Source organism: Leptinotarsa decemlineata, unplaced genomic scaffold (genome assembly GCF_025532065.1).
Source record: "Leptinotarsa decemlineata unplaced genomic scaffold, Ldec_3_MD MMD2_tig00026316_RagTag_RagTag, whole genome shotgun sequence".
NCBI classification, from domain to species: Eukaryota; Metazoa; Arthropoda; class Insecta; order Coleoptera; family Chrysomelidae; genus Leptinotarsa; species Leptinotarsa decemlineata.
This window is the reverse complement of record NW_027412685.1, coordinates 1,442,122-1,464,248: the sequence shown is the minus strand read 5'-3', so window position 1 is coordinate 1,464,248 and position 22,127 is coordinate 1,442,122. Positions and strand designations below refer to the sequence as shown.

General features: G+C 32.4%; 1 protein-coding gene across 3 annotated transcripts in view; it reads left to right on the top strand.

The window, feature by feature from the left end:
• The window catches only part of PAN2 (PAN2-PAN3 deadenylation complex catalytic subunit PAN2), a 72,215-nt gene that overhangs the window by 6,286 nt on the left and 43,802 nt on the right, over positions 1-22,127 (top strand). For all 3 annotated transcript variants that reach the window (XM_074181798.1, XM_074181796.1, XM_074181797.1), the window contains 4 exons: positions 7,672-7,792; positions 12,943-13,136; positions 13,191-13,411; positions 17,693-17,966. In XM_074181798.1, coding sequence (XP_074037899.1) covers positions 7,672-7,792; positions 12,943-13,136; positions 13,191-13,411; positions 17,693-17,966 — 810 coding nt within the window. The remainder of the gene's footprint in view (positions 1-7,671; positions 7,793-12,942; positions 13,137-13,190; positions 13,412-17,692; positions 17,967-22,127) is intronic.

Sequence of the window (22,127 nt, the reverse complement as noted above, 5' to 3'; positions counted from 1 at the left end):
AATTGCGTAATCTCAGAGTCATCTTCAGTTTTGAAATCAATCACATAAATCAAGTATAGAACTGGTCCCAAAACCGAACCTTGGTAGACTCCGTTTTTTATTTCTTTGGTATCAGATGCCTTATTATTCAAAAAAACGTATTGTCTATGTTCCGATAGGTATGATCTAACAAGGTTAATTGAGTTTTCCTCAAATTTGAACCTCTCCAATTTTTTAAGCAGAATTTCATGTGACACACAATCGAATGCCGCCTGAAGATCGCAGAACACTGTTCCTGTGTGGACACATTTCTGAAATCCTACGACGATTTTATCTACCAGCTGCATTACAGCGTCCGTGGTTGATTTTCCGTTCCGGAAACCGTATTGGTAATCTGGAATGATGTTATGTACCTCAAGGTGAATCCACAGAAAAAGCTTTTTGTTGAATCAGACTACCAATTCATTTTAGGCTCATTTTAAGCTCTGATCCGTCCTAGAAAATATTAAATTATAATCATTTCAGACTCGTTTCAGTTTTCCAAATTATCTTATTGAAACATTTTTTGCTGGTTGTTTGAATTGAATATTTGGGTAATTCCTCAGGCGCACATGGTAAAAGTGAAAATATTTTTCAAGTATGAGAGAAATAGAAATATATTGGGAACTTAGACCAATTTTTAGACACCCTTTTCCACCTCAATCCTATTTTCCACTCTTCTCAACATGTGATTCACCAACCAAGTTGGCGTCTTCAGTAGATGCTGAAAACCAATTCCTAACTATAAAATTCTCAATGTACATTTAGTAGGACACACTTTCGTGAAAGTTCCCGCAAATCTCAACAGAGTGATTCATAATGAGGTGTGTTGAGTGACACTAGATTTTTCTAGTTTTCGAAATCGGATATATGCTGAGTGTTCTTTGGAACTAGTTTTAATGGTTTGCTTAGTCTGATCGAAATATTTTTTGTCACATTCCTCACAACTTATTTTATATATCCCCGACGTTTCATTTTCCAACATCTTGTCTTCAGGGTTACCTAACATTTGTTGAAGTTAGCAAGAAGTTTTGAAAGCTACTTTCACGTTCAAGGACAATAAACTTTGAATACATGTTTTTTTTGGAAGGTCGAAGATTTGCGAAGATCCTCCCCAAATTTACATTTCCTAATTAACTTACCTACAATATTTGAAGAATACCCTTTGATTTCAGCTACGTCCCTGATGATATTTGTTTCAATATCGTACCTTTCTTTACTCAAATCAAAATATACTTTATTGTCCGAAGATTTGCATCTTATTGACAAAGTTCAAGAAATACAATGTTAATTATAGAAAGAGTTCTAAAAAAGTATAAATGTAGATATAAAAAAAAGTTCCAAAAATGTATAAATGTAAATATAAAAAAGTTCTAAAAATGTATAGATAAAACACCACCATAAAGTGATAGTACAAAGAATAAATTGTTGATTTATTGTTGAAAGGAATCGCTAAAATACTCTTCCAAACTATAATAGAGTATATCAACAAGTAGGTTCTTCACCGCCTTTCTGAAATGAATGTTGCTTAGATTTGCAGATCTCATTTCTACTGGAAAATGATTGAACAATTTACCACCATTATAGTATATGGAATCCTTGATTAAATTCGAAGTTGGGATGGGAAGTATACAGGTATAATTGCTATTACGAGTAGCATAAGAAGTAGAAGCAAAGTTGAACTTCGATTTATATTCATAAATAAGGCAAACCATCTCTACGATAAAAAGTGCGATGACTATTAAAATTTTATTGGCAATGAACAAGTTCCTGCACGATTCTCTGGGTTTGACTTTACAGAGACATCTTAGTGCCGTCTTCTGTAATATCAATACAGAAGAGAGAAGGGATGAGTTCCATGCTCCCCAAAAAGGTATTCCATAACGTAGTCGAGATTCAATAAGTGCACGGTAAACGGTCTTTGTGATATGGAAACCCAACTCATTTGAAACCACTCTAACTGCATAACATCCAGAGGAGATCTTACTCTTGAGTTGTAAAAGGTGTTCATCAAATTTCAGCCTATTATCAATCAATATACCAAGAAATTTTGTATTTAATTTATTTTGTAATATGACAGCGTCATATTATGATATTATATTCGTTTTGGATGCACTGAGAGAAAGTAACTTTGCATCGCACCAGCTCTTCACCTTCAAGTCGGATGATATTATTTTATTTAGCTCCACTGAATTTTTTTCAGTCTACAATATTATAGTATCATTCGTGAATAGGTGAAACTACCCGATATGTCAATCATAGAGATGTCATTCATATATAGCAGATATAAAATAGGGCCTAACACAGAACCCTGTGGTACACCGGATTCAATGGCTCTGTTCTCCGAGAGTCCGTTGTCCTCATCATTTGACTCCGTCCTGAAAGGTACGATTTGAACCAAGTGTTCGTTAAACCTCTACATTCACATTTATGAAGTTTTTTTTGTAAAATTTTATGATTGACGCAATCAAACGCCTTCGAAATATCGCAAAAAGTTGTGGCGGCTACTTCACCGCCGCAACTTTTTGCGGTGATGTAAATTCAGAGTAAATTTCATATAAAAAAGAGAAGATAGCATCATTTGTATCTTCTTCCGCCTGAAACCTAAACTAGTTTTTGCTTATAATACAGTGCAGTTTTAAAAATTCATCTGAATGTGCTTTGACTAATTTCTCAATAATTTTTGCTAAAGTCGGTATTAAGGAAATAGGACGCAGATTGGAAGGATTATCGAAATCACCACCTTTATGTAACAACGGGAACCATGTGGCAATCAATTGAAAAAATAACGAAAATCCAGTAGCGGGCATAAGGAAATTTCAATTCACAATGGTGAAAATGAAGTTTCCATTACTCATGTGGTCATATCAATTCAATATCAATTCTACTCGTGTCACATAACATGGGGATGGTGATCTTGACTTTGTGATGTCGATAATTCATCATTTTCTGTTTTCTTCAATCCAATCAGTTCAATTATTTTGATGAAAAACTTAAAGATTCTGACGTTAATGAAGTTAACAGAATCTCAAACAAACTCCCTAAAAATATGTTCATGAATTATGTAATCCATTAATTCATTTAATCTTTCTGTCGAACACAGAATATTTCTTGGAAAATTGAAAGTTGCTGTAGTTACTCCAATTACCACTATTGAGCTTATACTTTGAATTTTTATATTTATTTTCAGACCATAATTTTATTCAAATTTGGTACTCTGTTCCAGAATTTTTTGCTCTTCATTCGCCGGCGATATTGTGGGTTCTGCCAGCTCAACATTATGATAACAACCTTCAAACAAATTATGATAACAGTGTGGAGGAAATCAAAGTTTTTTATCGAACTTTTTTTTGAGTAATTTCACCTTTCACAATCTGAAAAATATGAAAATTGTAATGGAGAAATTAATGCACGTAAAGAAAGGGCAACCTTTTTAACTCACCTTGATGAATTACTGCGTAAATTCAGTATATTTTTCGCTGGGAAAAATGTTTTATTTATCATTAACTTGTTGTATTCAATAATTTTGCCTATTAAATAAGAGCTCAGAAAGTATACAGATACTTATCTTAACGTTTCAGATGCTAAAATTTGCCTCCATCTTCAGAATTGAAAAAAATCTTAACAGTTTTTACTTTACTGATTATCCTAATTTCTAAATTTCCTCGACAGATGTTAGAAGAGTTCTGAAATATGAAATATGTCAATGTTGTTGATTGACTTCTGAAACATTCAAACATCCAATAAAAAAAAAACACTCGGAAAGTTAGCGATGGGAGGAAATAGTATCCTTAAATGAGAATAAAAATCTCAATATATTTCTATCCCTCCCACATTTGAAGAGCATTAAAAAAAATGATTTCCTTATCTTCCGTGTATGTCTGAATTAACCAAATAGTCAATTCAAACAAAGAGCAACAAATTGTTCAATAGCATAATGAAGAAGCCCAAAATTATTGGCATCGAAACCAATAAAGTCAAAGTGAAAAGTGAAAGTTAAGGATTTCGATTTGGTTTCCACACTTGACAAATCGTTACAAAAATATTGTTCCATTTCGACCACATATGCCGAGGTAGTCATTTAAATATTCAATACAATCAAGGAGCAAAAAATTGTTCACAAGCTTAGCTAATAGCGGTACTCCAATTTTTAAGAAAGGTGATTTCAACAAATAGATAAGATGGTTATAGAGAAATAAGTTTACTATAAGTGTATCCATGCATTGACAATATGTTCACACATTTTGATGTTGAGGCAGCAAAAATTTCTGACTTCCATCTATCTGACCATCATTCTCAAATTATAAGTATTAACACAGAACGAGAGATTCTACAAAAATATAAAATAATTTTGAATACAAATGTTGCAAACAAAACTTTATTCTTCGATAAATTAACAGCAAAAAATGGGATTGAACTATTTAAACAACATGAGATAAACGAGATGATCCAAGTTTAGTTGATCCAAGTTTACTATAATACTCTGAACTACTATATGGAAGTATCATTTCCTCCCATGAAAGTCAGTATGAATTCTAAGCGTGACCCTAGCATTTATTCACATCCAGAAGTAATTGCTGCAAAAAATGAAAATCAGAAACTGAATGATCAGTTGAAACTTTTTAACAACTGTGAGAAAATCAAATCAGAATTTAAATGAAAAAATATATAAATACGAATAATTACTTATGAAAATGAAGAGAGAAAAGGCGATGAAACAACTGAACGAATAACCACACCAATAGCTCTTCTTGTCTTACATCAGAGCAGTTCAATGACTTTTTTATTAATGTAGCCCTGGATATGAATAATGAAATTTGCACAACCAATAATTCATTCTCAAACTATCTCCACCAAGTTCCATGCACTGCTGATAACTCGATGCATTTCTATCAAACTGATACTGCAGAGGTGAATGAAGTCATCAAATCCCTAAAAAACTCGGGCTTGCTTGATATTTACAATCACTCAGTAGTTATGTACAAAGAAAATCTATCTGCGCTTCTACGACCATTTACATGTATTGTCAACTTGATTCTGAAATCTGGTATATTTCCATTAAAACTAAAAATTGCAAAGATAATTCCGGTCTTTAAAAGTGGTGATATCAATCTTCCTTCAAACTACAGACCAATTGCATTACTTCCAGTAATTGCAAACATTGTAGAAAAAATAATAGCAATAAGAATGATAAATTATTTGGAGTACACAAATATCTTGACACATAGACAGTTTGGATTCAGGAAAGGAAGAAGCACGTCAAAAGCAGTGCTCGAATTAGTCGACTTCATAAGTGAAGGTTTCGAAAACAAAGAATCAACACTTGGCATATTCCTTGATCTGAGCAAGGCGTTCGACTGCATTTCTACTGGGACCAACTCTTTTTATGGTATATATCAATGATATTTTTAATTTTTTACTCCTAAGCGTATCTTTTTGCTATGCAGATGATGTATCATCTGTTCTAGAACAGATAATGATGGTGAAACTTGGTTTACTTCGAAATATTTCAAACTAAACAGGGTTAAGACACAGAAAATTATAATATCATCAAATAGACAACTAACGAAGAAGCAACATTGGGGTTTAAAATTGATGACATGTTAACTTGGGAAGCACATGTTGCTTGGTCTGTGTAAAAAACTTTCTACACATGTTCTTACTAAGACAGCTGAAAATGTGTCTTAGTCAAAGTATGGTATTACAGACATACTTTTCTTTTTTTAACAGCCACCTAACATATGGCATACTTTTATGGGGTCAGTCTTCACATGCAATTAAAGCCTAAAACAATTAAAGCAAAAAAAAAAACAATCCGGATCATAGCCAATGTTTCTTACAGAGAACACTGTCGTCCTCTATTTCAAAAACTCAAAATTCTACCCTTGCCATGTATTTTCATACTCTATAACATTTTAGAGATTCACAAAAAGAATACTAAGTACCTTACAAATGCTAACTTTCATAATTACCCTACTCGAAGAGGTGCACACCTGAGGCCTCAATTTTATAGACTGGATCTATCAGCTCGAAATTCACTCAACTTACATTTATACAATAAAATACCAACAGACATTACTGGTCTGAGTTACAACCGTTTCAAGGCTAGAGTTAAGCACTCAGTGTTAAGGCACTGTTTCTACTCCATCGACGAATATTTGAATTGTGAGACATTAATATTTTAATATGTTACATGTTTTTTTTATTATTTATTTTTCCATAATAATTGTTTTAGATGTAATCAGCGTGTATAACAATAACTATCGTTTTATTATGGTTATTCTTGTTTGTCAGTTTGACTTGTCACTACTCTACATACTACTATTCTATTCTATATTCTATTTTATTAGAAAAACTGAGATACTGTGGATTTGTAGGCATAGGACACAATCTGCTAGCATCATATCTAAATGAGAGTAAGCAATGTGTATCATATAATGAAGAACTCGGTAGCTTACAAACAATATTGAATGGTGTTCCACAAGGTAGTGTGCTTGGGCCACTACTTTTCTTGATTTATATTAATGACCTGCCAAATTCAATGACAATATTTACAATGCTATTCGCCGATGATACTTCCTTCGCCATTCGGAAAAAAAATATTGAAGAGTCATCAGAATTAGAAAAGCGAATTATTCAAGAAGCTACGTACTGGTTTAATGCGAATAGCCTATGTGTGAATAAAAGCGAAACACAAACAATTATGTTCTCGCTGTCTCATAATCTCTCAAATAATGTGAAATGTCTTGGTATAACCATTGATTCAAAATAAACTTGGAAACCCCATATTGACAAACTAGCAAAAAATCTATCATGCAAGGTCTATGCAATCAGGCAGATAAAAAATAAAGTCGGTAATCAAGCTGCCCATACCGCTTATCATGCATTGTTTCATAGTTCCTTAATTTATGGATTGATAAACTGCGGCACATCTGTTCATATCTCGAGAATATTTAAAATAAAAAAAAGGCAATCATTTAGCTGGAACAGGTCAAATGGAGAGCTGTAAGAATTGGTTTATTGAGTTCAATATACTAACTCGGTCATCATGTGTAATATACTGCAATTTGATACACATTCAAGAAAATTTACAAAAGTTTACTACAAACGGTAACAACCATTCGTATAATACTAGGAACAAGGATAATATTAGAGCACCAAACCAAAGACTAGAAATAACAAGGATGTGTAACTCATACATATCATTGTACAACTCACTGCCTCAATCAATGAAAAATGTAACCCTCGCTAATTTCAAAAGGAAACTGAAAAAACATTTCTCAGAGAATGCTTACTATGATGTGTCTGACTTCAGCTTTACAGAGTGGCTATCGTCAATGTAGGTACTGTCTCTATGTTTCTTTATTTTTACATTTATGTATTTATTTACTTTATTTTGTGATTGTATCATATACCATTTTTATGTACTACCTACTGCTGTTTGGTAATTTTAATTGCAATTTACATTTATTTTATACATTATTGACTTGTCATATCACTAAGGTGTAATAACTTGACCAATAAAAAATCTAATCTAATCTAATCTTGCTTGTTACTGTCTATTATTTTATAAAAAAAATTTTTAACAAGAGTCTATCGAAAACATACAAGAATTGGTGAAAATTGAACATTTTTTACATTATATTATTTCAGATCCGGAAACATGGACGAGATGCAATGTATCCTTCAAATGTCACCAACTAGATTTTTAATTGGCGGACATCAAGATAAACTCATTGATTTCAATCTCGGTATTTGTAAAGAGAGCATGGTGGTAAGTTATCTTTTTTTTGAATTGTAAAATGAATGTAAAATTCAACAGAAAGAATTTATTTTTGCGAACTAGATAATTTTAGGAACTTTAGGAACTTACCTTGCAATCAAACCATTGTAATATGAGAAATGATTGTATCATTCAAATTGTATTCAACTGATGAATTGGACCAATTCTGAATATGATGAGGGGTTCAACAAAAATTTCAAGAGAGCCTTGATTAGTTATGATCAATTGCCTTAAAAATTTTTTCAGTTATTTTTTTATTATTGTGATTTATTTTTCAAAATAATTTCAAATTATCCTTTGTAGCATGTGAAAAAATAGTGAAATTATTACTAACATCAAATTATGGAAGTAGGCTAATGTTTTGTTAACAATAAGTTTTCTATCAGCAGTTTTATTTCTTGGTGTCATGTTGATGGTAATGTTATTGGCAACCTTTATTGATTTGAAAATATTTACTTGATGAATACTCAATATGTTTATTGTTTTTGTTAGATTTCAATTGTTTATGTTTCTGATGTTGAATAATTGTATATCTAGATACCTGATTTGTGGTTGAAAAATTTATAACAGTCTTCTTAGATTGAAAAAGTCAAACTTGAACAAAAATGTCACCTACTTGATCATGGTGATAGATTTCATACATTTTTAGAAAAAAATTTGAGAATCTTCCAAAGAAAAGAAGGAAGCAATCAATTTCAAAAAAGGGTAACTCTATTCAAAGATATTTAGATCTTACAAAGAAGTGACTTTCAGGCACAAACTAGAAGAAAAAGCCCCCTGGAAACAGATACTGTCATATAAACATTAAATTACACGATAGAAAAATATTTTTGTTTCAAATACTGTTATATGAACACTGAATTATACCAAAAACACTTTTTATTTATTCAGTTTGTATTCCAAATATTCGTTATGGAATTGAATCAGATATCATTTACAGGATTGCTACACAGTAAAATAAATGAAAGGGGTAAAATTTCACTTTCATGGAACACTGTCATCTTCACTGGAAGACATCTAATGTTTTGTCGTAAGACACTTGCCTTATCGGATCTTCAGTACCAAATCTGGATAATAGACAGACAGACAGGATTTATTTAATCATGTTATGCATTCAATACATTCATGACAGGTCAAAAAGAGTGCAGATGCACTTTGTACTGAGTACAAAATTAAAAGATAAAATACAATTATTAATGATAATACGAAAAAACACTCAATTCGTTCATAAAATCACGACTTTATGACACGAATGAGTTTAATCTATTCATGTCATGGATGACATCATAATGACATTCATTCGCTTATCTGATTGAATCCCAGCCATAGAAATCTTGTTTAAATTAAATCATAAATTTCGTTACTTATTTAATTAAACAAGGCTGTTTTTAATGAAAACGTGAAACTTGATAAAAAACTAGGGAATACTATTTATTTTTTTAATGATTTTTTTCTAGTAGAATTCATAATTTTTAGATCTCTTCAGACGAATTGTAAGCTATTCAAGTTCAAACATTTAGCGATTAGTCTTGGTTAAATTATACGAAGAGTTTTGTTGATTGCTGTGTACCATTTTGATGTGTACAACACACTTCATATCTTTTATTATACATTGTGTTTTAAAGCAATAATTGTGAAACTGCCAACAAAAATTGAGAACACTTTTATCTTTGAATTGTGAACTTGAAGCAAAGTGTAATGAGTGTCCAGTAATTAAAGGAGAGAAAATGATGAGAGATTGAATGGGTTATTTCAATAGAAGTAGTGTTTAATATAAATTATTGAAAAAAACAGACGCAGTACAAATAAAGAAGTTATATGAACTATCTAAAAAATTTCTAATCATGTCAGGTAAATTAAAAGTAAAATGGACAAAGGAAAATGATGATTTCAGAAGAAAAGTACCACTAGTGAGACTAGTGCAAAAAAGAAAGAGTAAAAGAATTATAACTTCTCGAATTTCAGTTCTATTTTGGCAAGTTCTCTTTATTGAGGTATATCTGTACCCCATTCCCACTTAAAATCTGTTTAAAATCTGTCTGTCTAAAATATTTAGAGATGACGCCCCTGCTCAAAAGATCAAAGGCTTTGCAATGGTTTTCAGGTAAAAACTTCCTATAATAGCTAGTTCCTTTTCGAGATCCATATACATTCACGGAGGGGTATGTATTTTTATTAGAAATGATATTTTGTTCGAAAAAATTGATGCTTTGAATGAATATAACATGGAAAAGTACATTAAAAACTTGCTGCAATAAGCTATTAAAACAAAGATGTATTGTCGTATCTATCTATCGGTCTCCATGTGGACATATAAATATTTTCAAGGATAATATCTCTACCATGCTCCAAATATTATCAGAAAAATTCAGAACCTTCGACCTAGTTATTGGTGGCGACTTCAATATTGATTTTGCTACAGATTCTATAAACTCAGTAAGATATGATAAAAATATTCTCATCTTTTGGCTTATCCAAACAAATTTTGGCCTACACTAGAATTTGTGGTAATTCAAAATCATGCATCGACAATATGTTCACAAATTTTGATGTTGAGGCAGCAAAAATTTCTGACTTCCATCTATCTGACCATTATTCTCAAATTATAACTATTAACACAGAACGAGAGATTCTACAAAAATATAAAATAATTTTGAATAAAAATGTCGCAAACAAAACTTTATTCTTCGATAAATTAACAACAGAAAATTGGATTGAATTATTTAAACAACATGAGATAACAAGATAATCCAAATTTACTATAATACCCTGAACTACTATATGGAAGTATCATTTCCTTCCATGAAAGTCAGAATGAATTCCAAGCGTGACCCTAGCATTTATTCATATCCAGAAGTAACTGCTGCAAAAAATGAAATCCAGAAACTGAACGATCAATTAAAACTTTTTAACAACTGTGAGAAAATCAAATCAGAATTTAAATGAAAAAATATATAAATACGAATAATTACTTATGAAAATGAAGAGAGAAAAGGCGATGAAACAACTGAACGAATAACCACACCAATAGCTCTTCTTGTCTTACATCAGAGTAGTTCAATGACTTTTTTATAAATGTAATCCTGGATATGAATAATGAAATGAGCACACCCAATAATTCATTCTCAAACTATCTCCACCAAGTTCCATGCAATGCTGATAACTCGATGCATTTTTATCAAACTGATACTGCAGAGGTGAATGAAGTCATCAAATCCCTCGGGCTCGCTTGATATTTACAATTACTCAGTGGTTATGTACAAAGAAAATCTATCTGCGCTACTACGACCAATTACCCTGAAGAGGCATTAGCCTATAGCAGGGCCCCACACAAACTCGCCCACACAAATGAAATGTATTATTATTTAAAATGTTGAATAAACGACTTTCATTCATTTTTACGACCAATTACATGTATTGTCAACTTGATTCTGAAATCTGGTGTATTTCCATCAAAACAAAAAATTGCAAAGATAATTCCGGTCTTTAAAAATGGTGATATCAATCTTCCTTCAAACTACAGACCAATTGCATTACTTCCAGTAATTGCAAACATTGTAGAAAAAATGATGGCAATAAGAATGATAAATTATTTAGAGTTCACAAATATCTTGACAGATAGACAGTTTGGATTCAGGAAACGAAGAAGCACGTCGAAAGCAGTGCTCGAATTAGTCGACTTCATAACTGAAGGTTTCAAAAACAAAGAATCAACACTTTGCATATTCCTCGATCTGAGCAAGGCTCTCGACTGCGTCTCTACTGACATTTTATTAGAAAAACTGAGATACTATGGATTTGTAGGCATAGCACACAATCTGCTAGCATCATATCTAACTGAGAGAAAGCAATGTGTATCATATAATGAAAAACTCAGTAGCTTATGAACGATATTGAATGTTGTTCCACAAGGTAGTGTGCTTGGGCCACTACTTTTCTTGATTTATATTAATGACTTGCCAAAATCAACGACAATGTTTACAACGCTATTTGCCGATGACACCTCCTTCGCCATTCGGAAAAAAAATATTGAAGAGTCATCAGTATTAGAAAAGCGAGTTATTCAAGAAGCTACGTACTGGTTTAATGCGAATAGCCTATGTGTGAATAAAAGCAAAACACAAACAGTTATGTTCTTGCTGTCTCATAATCTCTCAAATAATGTGAAATGTCTTGATTTAACCATTGATTCAAAGTTAACTTGGAAACACCATATTGACAAATTAGCAAAAAATCTATCATGCAATCAGGCAGATAAAAAATAAAGTCGGTAATGAAGCTGCCCATACCGCTTATCATGCAAGTTTCATAGTACCTGGATTCATAAAATGGGGCACATCTGTTCATATCTCGAGAATATTTAAAATTCAAAAAAGAGCAATCAGAGCTTTAGATGGAATAGGTCAAATGGAGAGCTGTAAGAATCGGTTTATTAAGTTCAATATATTAACTATACCATCATGTGTAATATACTGCAATTTGATACACATTCAAGAAAATTTACAAAAGTTTACTACAAATGGTAACAACCATTCGTATAATACTAGGAACAAGGATAATATTAGAGCACCAAACTAAAGACTAGAAATAACAAGGAGATGTAACTCATACATGTCAGTGTACAACTCACTGCCTCAATCAAAGAAAAATGCAACCCTCGCTAATTTCAAACTGAAACTAAAAAAACATGTCTCAGAGAATGCTTACTATGATGCGTCTGACTTCAGTTTTACAGAGTGACTATCGTCAATGTACATTTTTATTTTTACATTTATATATTTATTTACTTTATTTTGTGCTCGTATCATATACAATATTTATGTACTACCTACTCCTTTTCGGTAATTTTAATTGTAGTTTACATTTATTTTATACATTATTGACTTGTCATAGCACTAAGGTGTAATAACTTGACCAATAAAAAATCTAATATTGACGTGTTTTTGGGTATTTGGAGAAAGTTCTTTCCTTGGCAGTTATGCCTCACGATACATTTTCGATGTCCCACTGTGTGTAAACTGAAGCTACCCAGTTACTTTGATATCTCTTTGAAATAACTTTCACTCTTTTCAGTGACGGGTTCTTATGAAGTTGATTATATTTTTTTGTCAGAAACTGTGGTAATTTTTTTAACTTTTTAGACTGATGTAGGTGAGGGATGTGTGATGCTTAGGCCACACAGTAGATTTGTGTGTGCGGGTAATCCCCTAGGTCGGATAGATTTGAGAGATCCCAACAGCCTTAAAGTGGAACACAGTATTGAAGCACATACAGGAAGCCTGAGCGATTTCGATGTACAAGGAAATCTTCTTGTCACTTGTGGTTTCAGTAAACGGTAAACTCTCGTAATAAACCCAGCAGAAACTTACTTTACAAGAATACTTTTCAGTCACAACAATTTGGCAGTCGATAGATTTTTGATGGTATATGACTTGAGGATGCTCAGAGCTGTGTCACCAATGCAAACAGTGATAGACCCATTCTTCTTGAAATTTATACCTTCCATATCTTCCAGATTAGCTGTTGTTTCAATGTTGGGCCAAATACAGTTACTCGACACCATTGCACTGGCTGAACCTCATCTTTGTCTCTTACAAATGGAAAATCCCGGTAAAGAAAACTTTATTACATGAAATATTTAGTTTATGTTGATAATAAAAGTAGTCTGAATGCGTTTAGCACAATAGCAGAAGTTATTGTGACATCAACATAGTAATTCACTCTTTTAGAATGAACTAGTCAAAACATTCCTGTTTTTGGTTTCTCAAATGAGTAATATACAGTGCATTCCATTTAAAACGAGCCACCCTGAATAACTTTTGGTACAAGTATTTGCAGGAAAAATAAAAAACACGTCAACCATAGTATAAGGGGGGACAAATTTTGACATATTCACATTTGATGTTGCTTCTCCTTCCGCACCCCCAGAGTATGTCACCATTTTTTGTTTGAATGGATCACCCTATATTGTTTCGCATTATCAGGTGCTCCATGATGAGCAGATTTCAACAAAGTATAAAACATATGGTCTGAAGCTTATGGTTCGGGAGCTACAAATTATTTGAGTTGGAAACGAGCCACCCTGAATAACTTTTGGAAAAATGATTTTCAGGAAAAATAAAAAAACACCTCAAAAATAGTATACAGGGGGACACATTTTGACCTATTCACATTTGATCTAACTTTCCCAATCGCACCCCCAGAGCATGTCATCATTTTTTTTAAATGAATCAATTGTTTTGCATTATCAGATGTTTCATGAACAGATTTCAACAAAGTTGAATATATTATGGTCTGAAGCTCATAGTTTGGAAGCTAAAAATTATTTGAGTTGAAAAAGAGCCACCCTGAATGAACTTCTTTACAATCTGTTATAGACATATACTTTATTGTCCAAAAAAATGCAATATTATTGACAAAGCTTGTTAAAAAATCTGGTATATATAGCACTTCAAAGAATAAGAGAAAAGAAAGAATTCAAAAACACAAATACACAGAAACACAATTTGAGCAAAACTAAATTCACATATCTAATAGATAAAATATAACAATAGAAAATAAAAATTAAACAAATTGTAGACAAAATAGTTTGTATAGTCCCTTTCAAAATATGTAAATAACAAATATATACAATTTGAACATAAGTTCACCTGCTATGGCAATAAAATAATATATATATATTGTCATGATCAACATATTCATTCAGTTTAGAGTATAAGCAGCTTCATTTTCACTCCCATGATGACCCAAACACCATTTCTCCATCATTTTTATCGTTTCAATAACCCATGTCATTATTTGCCTAGTGCCTAGTATTATCCATTTTAGCCCTGTGTTGTACCGCTGCACTTGAGAAGATATAGAGAATGCACATCTTTTTTGTTTTTATGTAACAGGAAAGCCACAGAGCTATTGATATGACTTCTATTTGACTCATGTTCTTCCAATCTATTGACACCACTTTAATTTACAATGGAAATAGTGTACAAGAAATCAAAATTAATATTTCAAAAGACTTTGATCAAATATCTTTATGGCTTCAATGTCACTGAATTTTCAGAAATCTTCATATATGTTCATATCAAAACGGTCTATATTATATATCAATTGATTTAAAAGATCCAGTTAAATTCAATAATGAAAATAAGAAAAAAATAGCTCCTGTAATTGGAATGTTATTCAAAATAAGAAATATACCCCTGAAATACCTTAGATTGATTTGCTTTTCATTAGTATATTCCAAAAGTCAATATCTTATATCAATTTGGGGAATGGCTTCAAATTCCTTATTGAAACCAATTGAAAAACTTCAGAACAAAATTATAAGGTGTATATTCAAGTTGAACTACAAATTCAAATTATGTACCTCCAATCATTTGGCCAAAAATAAGCTCAAACATTCAAATTTGACTTTCAAAATCAATAGTGACCAACACAACCATTTAACAAGATATTCAGGCAATTTAAAATTAATGAAAATGAAAACAAATATTGGGTAAAATTTGATTTATCATAAAGGTGTCAAGTTTTACAATGAGCTACCCAATGCTTTGAAAAAATTTAATAAACAAAAATTCCTGATTAATTTTTAAAAATATTTATTTTTTGTATAGATATATGAGTGCATTTAAGTTCATGTTGATAATCATATTCAAGCATATATTTATTGAGATATCTGTATATGTATATGTGTGTATATGTATGTATATTTATATTTTTTTTCAAGTTTCAGTTCTGACTTTTGTGCTCTGTTCTTACTTAGTTATGTTATAGTTAGTTTTTGAATTGATTTTTTCCCTGCTATAAGAATTGTATGTTTCTTGGGAAAGTACATCGTTATTGTTATCATTATATGTTTAACGGATACTTTTACACTTACACCTAAACAAGATATGGAAACCGCTTCTCACAAAATCCCAAACAGATCCTACAATAAAACTTTTCATTCAATTTGTTGTAAATGAGCCAATTTTGTTTTACACCACATTTTGTTCTGAAAGGCAATTCCTTGTTATGAGATGACGCCACTATCCTCTGGCATAGCAATACCACCTCAAATTTACTTGATCAAATCATCGTCGACATATAAGAAGGGTGAAAGAGTGGTGTGATTCCAGTCTTTTATCATTCAACATTAACAAAACAAATGTGGTCACATTTAGATGTAACATAGAAGTACACTTGGAAAATGTAAAAATTGAAAATCTGGAGAAAAACAAATTTTTAGGGCTCTTCATTGATGAAAATCTAAAATTTGATTCCCATGTCGACTACTTATGTATAATACTAGCAGAAGGATGTCATGCAGTGAGAGTTGTTGCAAGATAGTTAGACACTACTATCACAAAATCAGTTTATTTTCCACACAAATTGAGTCCTATTTACGTTATGGAATTTGTTTCTGGGGAAATTGTGCACAATTTCGTTTCAATACGGTATTCTCTCTACAAAAAAGATCCATCAGATATTTATGCAAGGCTAGCTACAGGGATTCATGCCACGGATTATTTGTGAAGCAAAAAATTCTGACCTTAGTATGTCTTTTTATTTTGGAAACAGTGTGTCTTATCCACAAAAAATCAATTTAATACCATCTCAACTTATAGTACACTTTAGTCTTACTTAATTTCCCTTCCAACACTTACTCTAGCCTGAAAAATAAGCAGTCGCCCATCATATTTTGCAACAAAACCATTCCATAGACTTCAGTTCATTAAGATTAGTTAGACAAGTTAACAACAGGCAACTAGCTGCCTATGAGAGTGCTGCCTTCATAAATTGGAAAATAATTGAATACAGTCTGAAAACTTACCTTATTCACAATACTTATGTCATTTCAAGATTTTAGAATATATCAAAAATTATGAAGATTTATAAAACTTCCATATTGTTTCGAATGACATAATTTTTCTAGTTAATAATTATGAATAGCAATTTAGAGCGCAAAGTAAGAAGTGAACTAAAACGTCAACTTCACATTGAAATCACAAATACCAAGTTATGGAGGTGACTTTATAGTCAGATTCATACTTTTATCAAACATACGAAGTTGTTAGTTCGTACTGGAACTTTTGGCGCAAAATGATATACCTTTTTTTGCTCAAGGGAAATGTGAGCAGTCTATGGACAAGAAATTGTAGTCCCGCCATTTTTTGATGTGGGCAATGATGGGAGCTGTCAGGGATATACCTGAAAGTGCTCGTATTCTTTTTATATACATCAAACTCTAGACCCTCATCGACATTTTTAATAACTAGTACATCCAGGAATGGTAGTTCTTCGTTATTTTCAATTTTCAACGTAAATTTTATACTCGCAAAACTGTTGTTGAGGCAAAATACAAAATTCTCTACCTTACTCCTATTCGTATCGAAAATGGCAAATATATTATCTACGTATCGGATCCAGATTCGTGGAAAGTAATCTAACTCTTCCCTTGCATCCATTTCAAATCTGCCCGCGAACAAATTAGCCATGAAAGGAGATAATGGGTTTCCCATTGCCGTATCCTCATATTGCCTATAAAAACAGTTGGCGAACTGGAAGCAATTTTGTTCCATGTAAATTTTGGAAAGCCGGATGTACTCTTCGACTATTTCACCACGTATTTCATCAACATCTAAAAGATCCTTCAAATTTTCGATTGTTCTTGGAATGTATATACTTGGAAATAACTAAGATACATCAAAGGATACTGAGATCTCTCCTTCTCGCAACCTCACATTTTCTATTTTCCCAATGAATTCTTGTGAGTTCTTAACACTTAAGATCATATTATCATGTTATATGTCTTGTATTTGCTTGTGTAATGAAAACTTCATTATTCATACTTTAAATAATGTGTGCCCAATATATAAAGCAGGTATTTTATGAAAAATTGATGTATTCAAGGAGCCCTGTGTCTTACGTTCGACATATCAACAAATGGTCAAGCTATGGCTTGTGGAGACAACACAGGCCATATTCATGTATTCTCTACTGGAGCAGAACCTGTTGTCAATACCTACTCGAGACCTTGTGAAATGCCTGATGCTCCAACATCTTATCCTAGTTTTGGCATTGAAGACTACAATACACCTTTGTCAGTCATTCCTATGCCAATAGTTCCTGCTGAGATACAGCTAGCGTCTTACTGGCCACCACATCTTACTCAAAAAGTTTATAGGTGAGTTGATAATGAGATTATACATTGAAAAGAGAATACTTCTTGGGTATATAACCTTTCATAAGATTTCGAAGATTATTTGGTAATACAATAAGTAAAGAATTCCCATGCACAACCTTAGGGTTTTAATTGGTTCTCTCGATGTTTATTACCTATATCTAGAACATTTCATTTAATTGATTGTTTTCTTTTTTTGTATTCTATCTGAAATTGCATATGATGTATTGGAAACTCTATCTATTGCTGGTAAATAAACATATTATTATTATTATTATTATAATCTGAAGAATTAAAAAGCTAAATCACTAGAGAATCTGCAGAAGTGTAATAGAGGGCAAACTGAAAAGTTCACCCCAAAAAGTTACTGCGTTATATAAACTACTGAAAAGTTCAGTTAATCAGTAACTTGTCTTTTGCCTACAAATTGAAAAAAATCAATTAAAAAACAATTCTGTACTTATCTGTCTTAAGTCAACCTTTCAATTTTTTTTTTCGTTATCAAAAACCAAAATTGAAACTTTTGCCTCAAATTGTAAATAGCTTGACATATGGCAAAAGAATGAAATGTCCAGATGTCATATGTGATACTCTACAGGAATATACATACTGGATGTTATTTTGAGAATTCAGTTAAGGTTCATATTTCCGCTTTCAGCATTTCGCCTTACCAATGGTGATCAGGTACGATCCATTTCGAAGGGTTTTTTTTCTTTCGGTTTGTATCTGAAAGAAATTTCGGTGCATGATCTACAGATCTTTGTAAAGAAATTTTATGGTAATTATTTCTTTTCTTCCTTTCTATAGAAGTGTACTACTTTTTTTGTTAAATTATGGAGAAGTAGAAATCCACAAAGAGATAATAAAATTGCTGATTTTAGTGGGCAGCTCTATCAACTTCCAAGTCATTTTTTATATTTAGACCATATTTATGATTGAATTAAGAAAATGTGAACTACTAGGGTAAAGACACTTTTCCAACATTAACCAAAAAAATATTAATTTTCAACTATACCTACAAAACAGGTTCAGGGCAGTACAGTGGCTAGCACTGTAGCCAGGTATAACAATATAATAACATAGATACAAATCCAATGTTGTCAGTTCTATAAATCCAGTGTAGTCCAAATAACTGCTTCTAGCAGGTTCATTTAAATAGTAAAATAACCCCATAACTATATAAAAATGAAAACTTAGGTATTGTCTAATTTGATTTGAAGAATGAAGTATTCATGATTTTGTGCACAGCATAATTTTTAGATCGCTGCCCTATTCGAATGAAAAGCTACAGAGCTACTAATTTGTATTTGGAGATTTTTTAAAACCTACCATTAGATAGTTCTGAACATATAGATCGAAAATCTTAAAGAGCACAAAGTCCTGTGTTTTCAATTCATCAAACCTCAAATTTGAATATTCCTCGTTCGAACTGAAGAGGAGTAATATTTTTGGTTCCTTTCCTGTTTACAACAAAAAAATATTATGAAGTGTCTGCCAATTACATCATTCTAATCAGATAAAATAAGAATATTCAAATTTCAGAATTCTCAACTTCTTTATCAGTATTGACAACTATGGCTATTAGCCTCATGTTCTGGTTAAGTTTTTTCCCCATAGTTGAGTGTACAAAATAGGTGAACTAGCCATTCATTATAATAAAATTATACAATGAAATGCCAAGTACAATAAAAAAATGTGGCAAACTGAAATTCAAAATAAATTTGAAATAATATTTGTTTCTTCAATTATAATTTTGTTTACAGGTAAATATTCAGAACTCATTACTAATATTCATAATTATCAACTTTCTGAAAATATATACTTTATCACAATTATGAATGAACAATCAAATTTGGGAGAAACAACATTACGTCGACGATTACTTGGACTCTTGCCATACGATAGATGAAGCTATCGATAGAATTCGAAATGTTATTGTTGTTCATAAAGAGACAAATTTTGATATGGTGAAGTGGATAAGTAATTCAAATGAAGTAATGCAATCGATTCCAGAGAACTTGCGTGCTAATTCTCAAGTAGATGTGAAACTGGACTCAAAAATGTTAGAAAGAGTTCTGGGCATATCCTGGTCTCCTACGACTGACGATTTTGTATTTATATTGAACCTGAAAAAAATCCCTGATGAAATCTGCCATGGAGAGAAAGTACCAACAAAAAGGGAAGTACTGCCCACGGTTATGTCAGTATTTGACCCGCTTGGTTTTCTTGCTCCTCTCATGATAAATGCTAGAATTCTGATTCAGAATATATGGAGAAGTCATATTGATTGGGATCAAGCTATAACAGAAGAACTTATCTACACCTGGCTGAAATGGTTGACCCAATTGCAACATTATACTCCTGTCACTATCAATAGATATTACTTTCCTAATTCTACGTTAATCAACAAAGTTGATTTGCATTTATTTTCCGATGCAAGTGATAAGGCATATGCAGCAGTCGCCTTTTTGAGGATGGTTGAAAATGACGAAGTCCACATTTCATTTCTAGCAGCAAAATTCAAAGTTGCTCCAATGAATCAACGAACTATCCCGAAATTGGAGTTACAAGGAGCAGTGACTGCATGTAGAATGGCAGAATCTATAAGGAAGGAACTGGAATATGAAATTGATAAAGTTCACTTCTGGACTGACTCAATGGTTGTTATTCATCAAATCAGGTCTGAATCAAGAAGATTCCCGATTTTCGTAGCTTGTCGACTTAGAGAAATTCACGAAGACTCTGATTTGTCGCAATGGCATTGGTTACCATCTGAATTGAATGTTGCAGATCGAGCGATGAAAGAAAGGAAAGATATCGATTTGTTGCCAGGAGGTGAGTGGTTTTCTGGACCACATTTTCTAAAATTGCCTGAAACTGATTGGCCGGAAGAACCACGTTGCTCCAATGAAGACAATCTGATACTACTCTTAGATATTAATGATAGTCTAGTTCTTCCGATGGACTTCCTCAATATATCCAGATTCTCGAAATTTAATCTACTCATTCGATCTACTGCTTGGATTCTACATTTCAAAAAAGTTGTCAAGATTACAAAACTGTCTAGGCCGACCGACTTAATATTGAGTGCAGATGAAATCAAAGATTCCATGAAGTTATGGATCAGAAAGTGTCAGAAAGAAACGTTTGGAGAAGAAATTTCCATTCTGAAAAGAAAGCTATTTCTACCAAAGTCTAGTCGCTTATATAAATTAAATTATCTGCCTTCTTGGACGAATATTTTATATTACGTCTGGGCGGTAGGATTCCAGATACAAAAGAATTGGATATATCATTTGAATCGCGAAACCCTACTCTGTTAGATCCAAAGCACAAATTCACAGAGCTCCTCATAGATAAGTATCATCAAGAATCTAAATACATAGGTTTGGAGACAGTGGTCAACAATCTTCGTTCCAAATATATATTGGATTATAAATATACGAGTAGCTGTAAAGAAGTGCTTCAGAAATTGCCAAGAATGTAAATATCGAAACTGCAAACCTCTTTTTCCAGAAATGGGTTTGTTGCCTCTCGAGCGGTTAGGAGCATTTTCTTTCCCGTTTTCATACGTTGGAATTGACTTTTTTGGTCCCATGACTGTTGCAATAGGAAAAAGAGTAGAAAAACGATACGGCGTACTCTTTACTTGTCTCACCCTTCGTGCAATCCATATTGAACTCGCGGCATCTTTGGACACAAGTTCTGCTATACTTGCTATCCGACGTTTTATGAGTAGAAGAGGTCAACCAAAGGTGATAATAACAGATAACGGGACCAATTTTGTCGGAGCAGAACGTGAACTTAAGAAATGGTTCCAAAGCTTAGACCAGAAAAAGATTTCAGAAGAAGTCGCATCTAAAAATATAATTTGGAAATTTAACCCTCCCGGAGCTCCACACATGGGTGGAGTCTGGGAAAGGATGATAAGATCTATTAAAACAGCTCTGAAGATCAGTTTGAAGTCCATCAATCCAAAAGAAGAGGTTTTGGTAACCTTGATGAGTGAAATTGAATATATTATTAATTCAAGGCCCTTGACACACATATCAGTCGATCCAAATGAGCCAGAAGCTCTCACTCTGAAACATTTTCTGCTACTGCGACCAGGTGATGTCAGATCATTCGGCAATGTGGAGCTTTCTAACAGAAAGCAATGGAGAA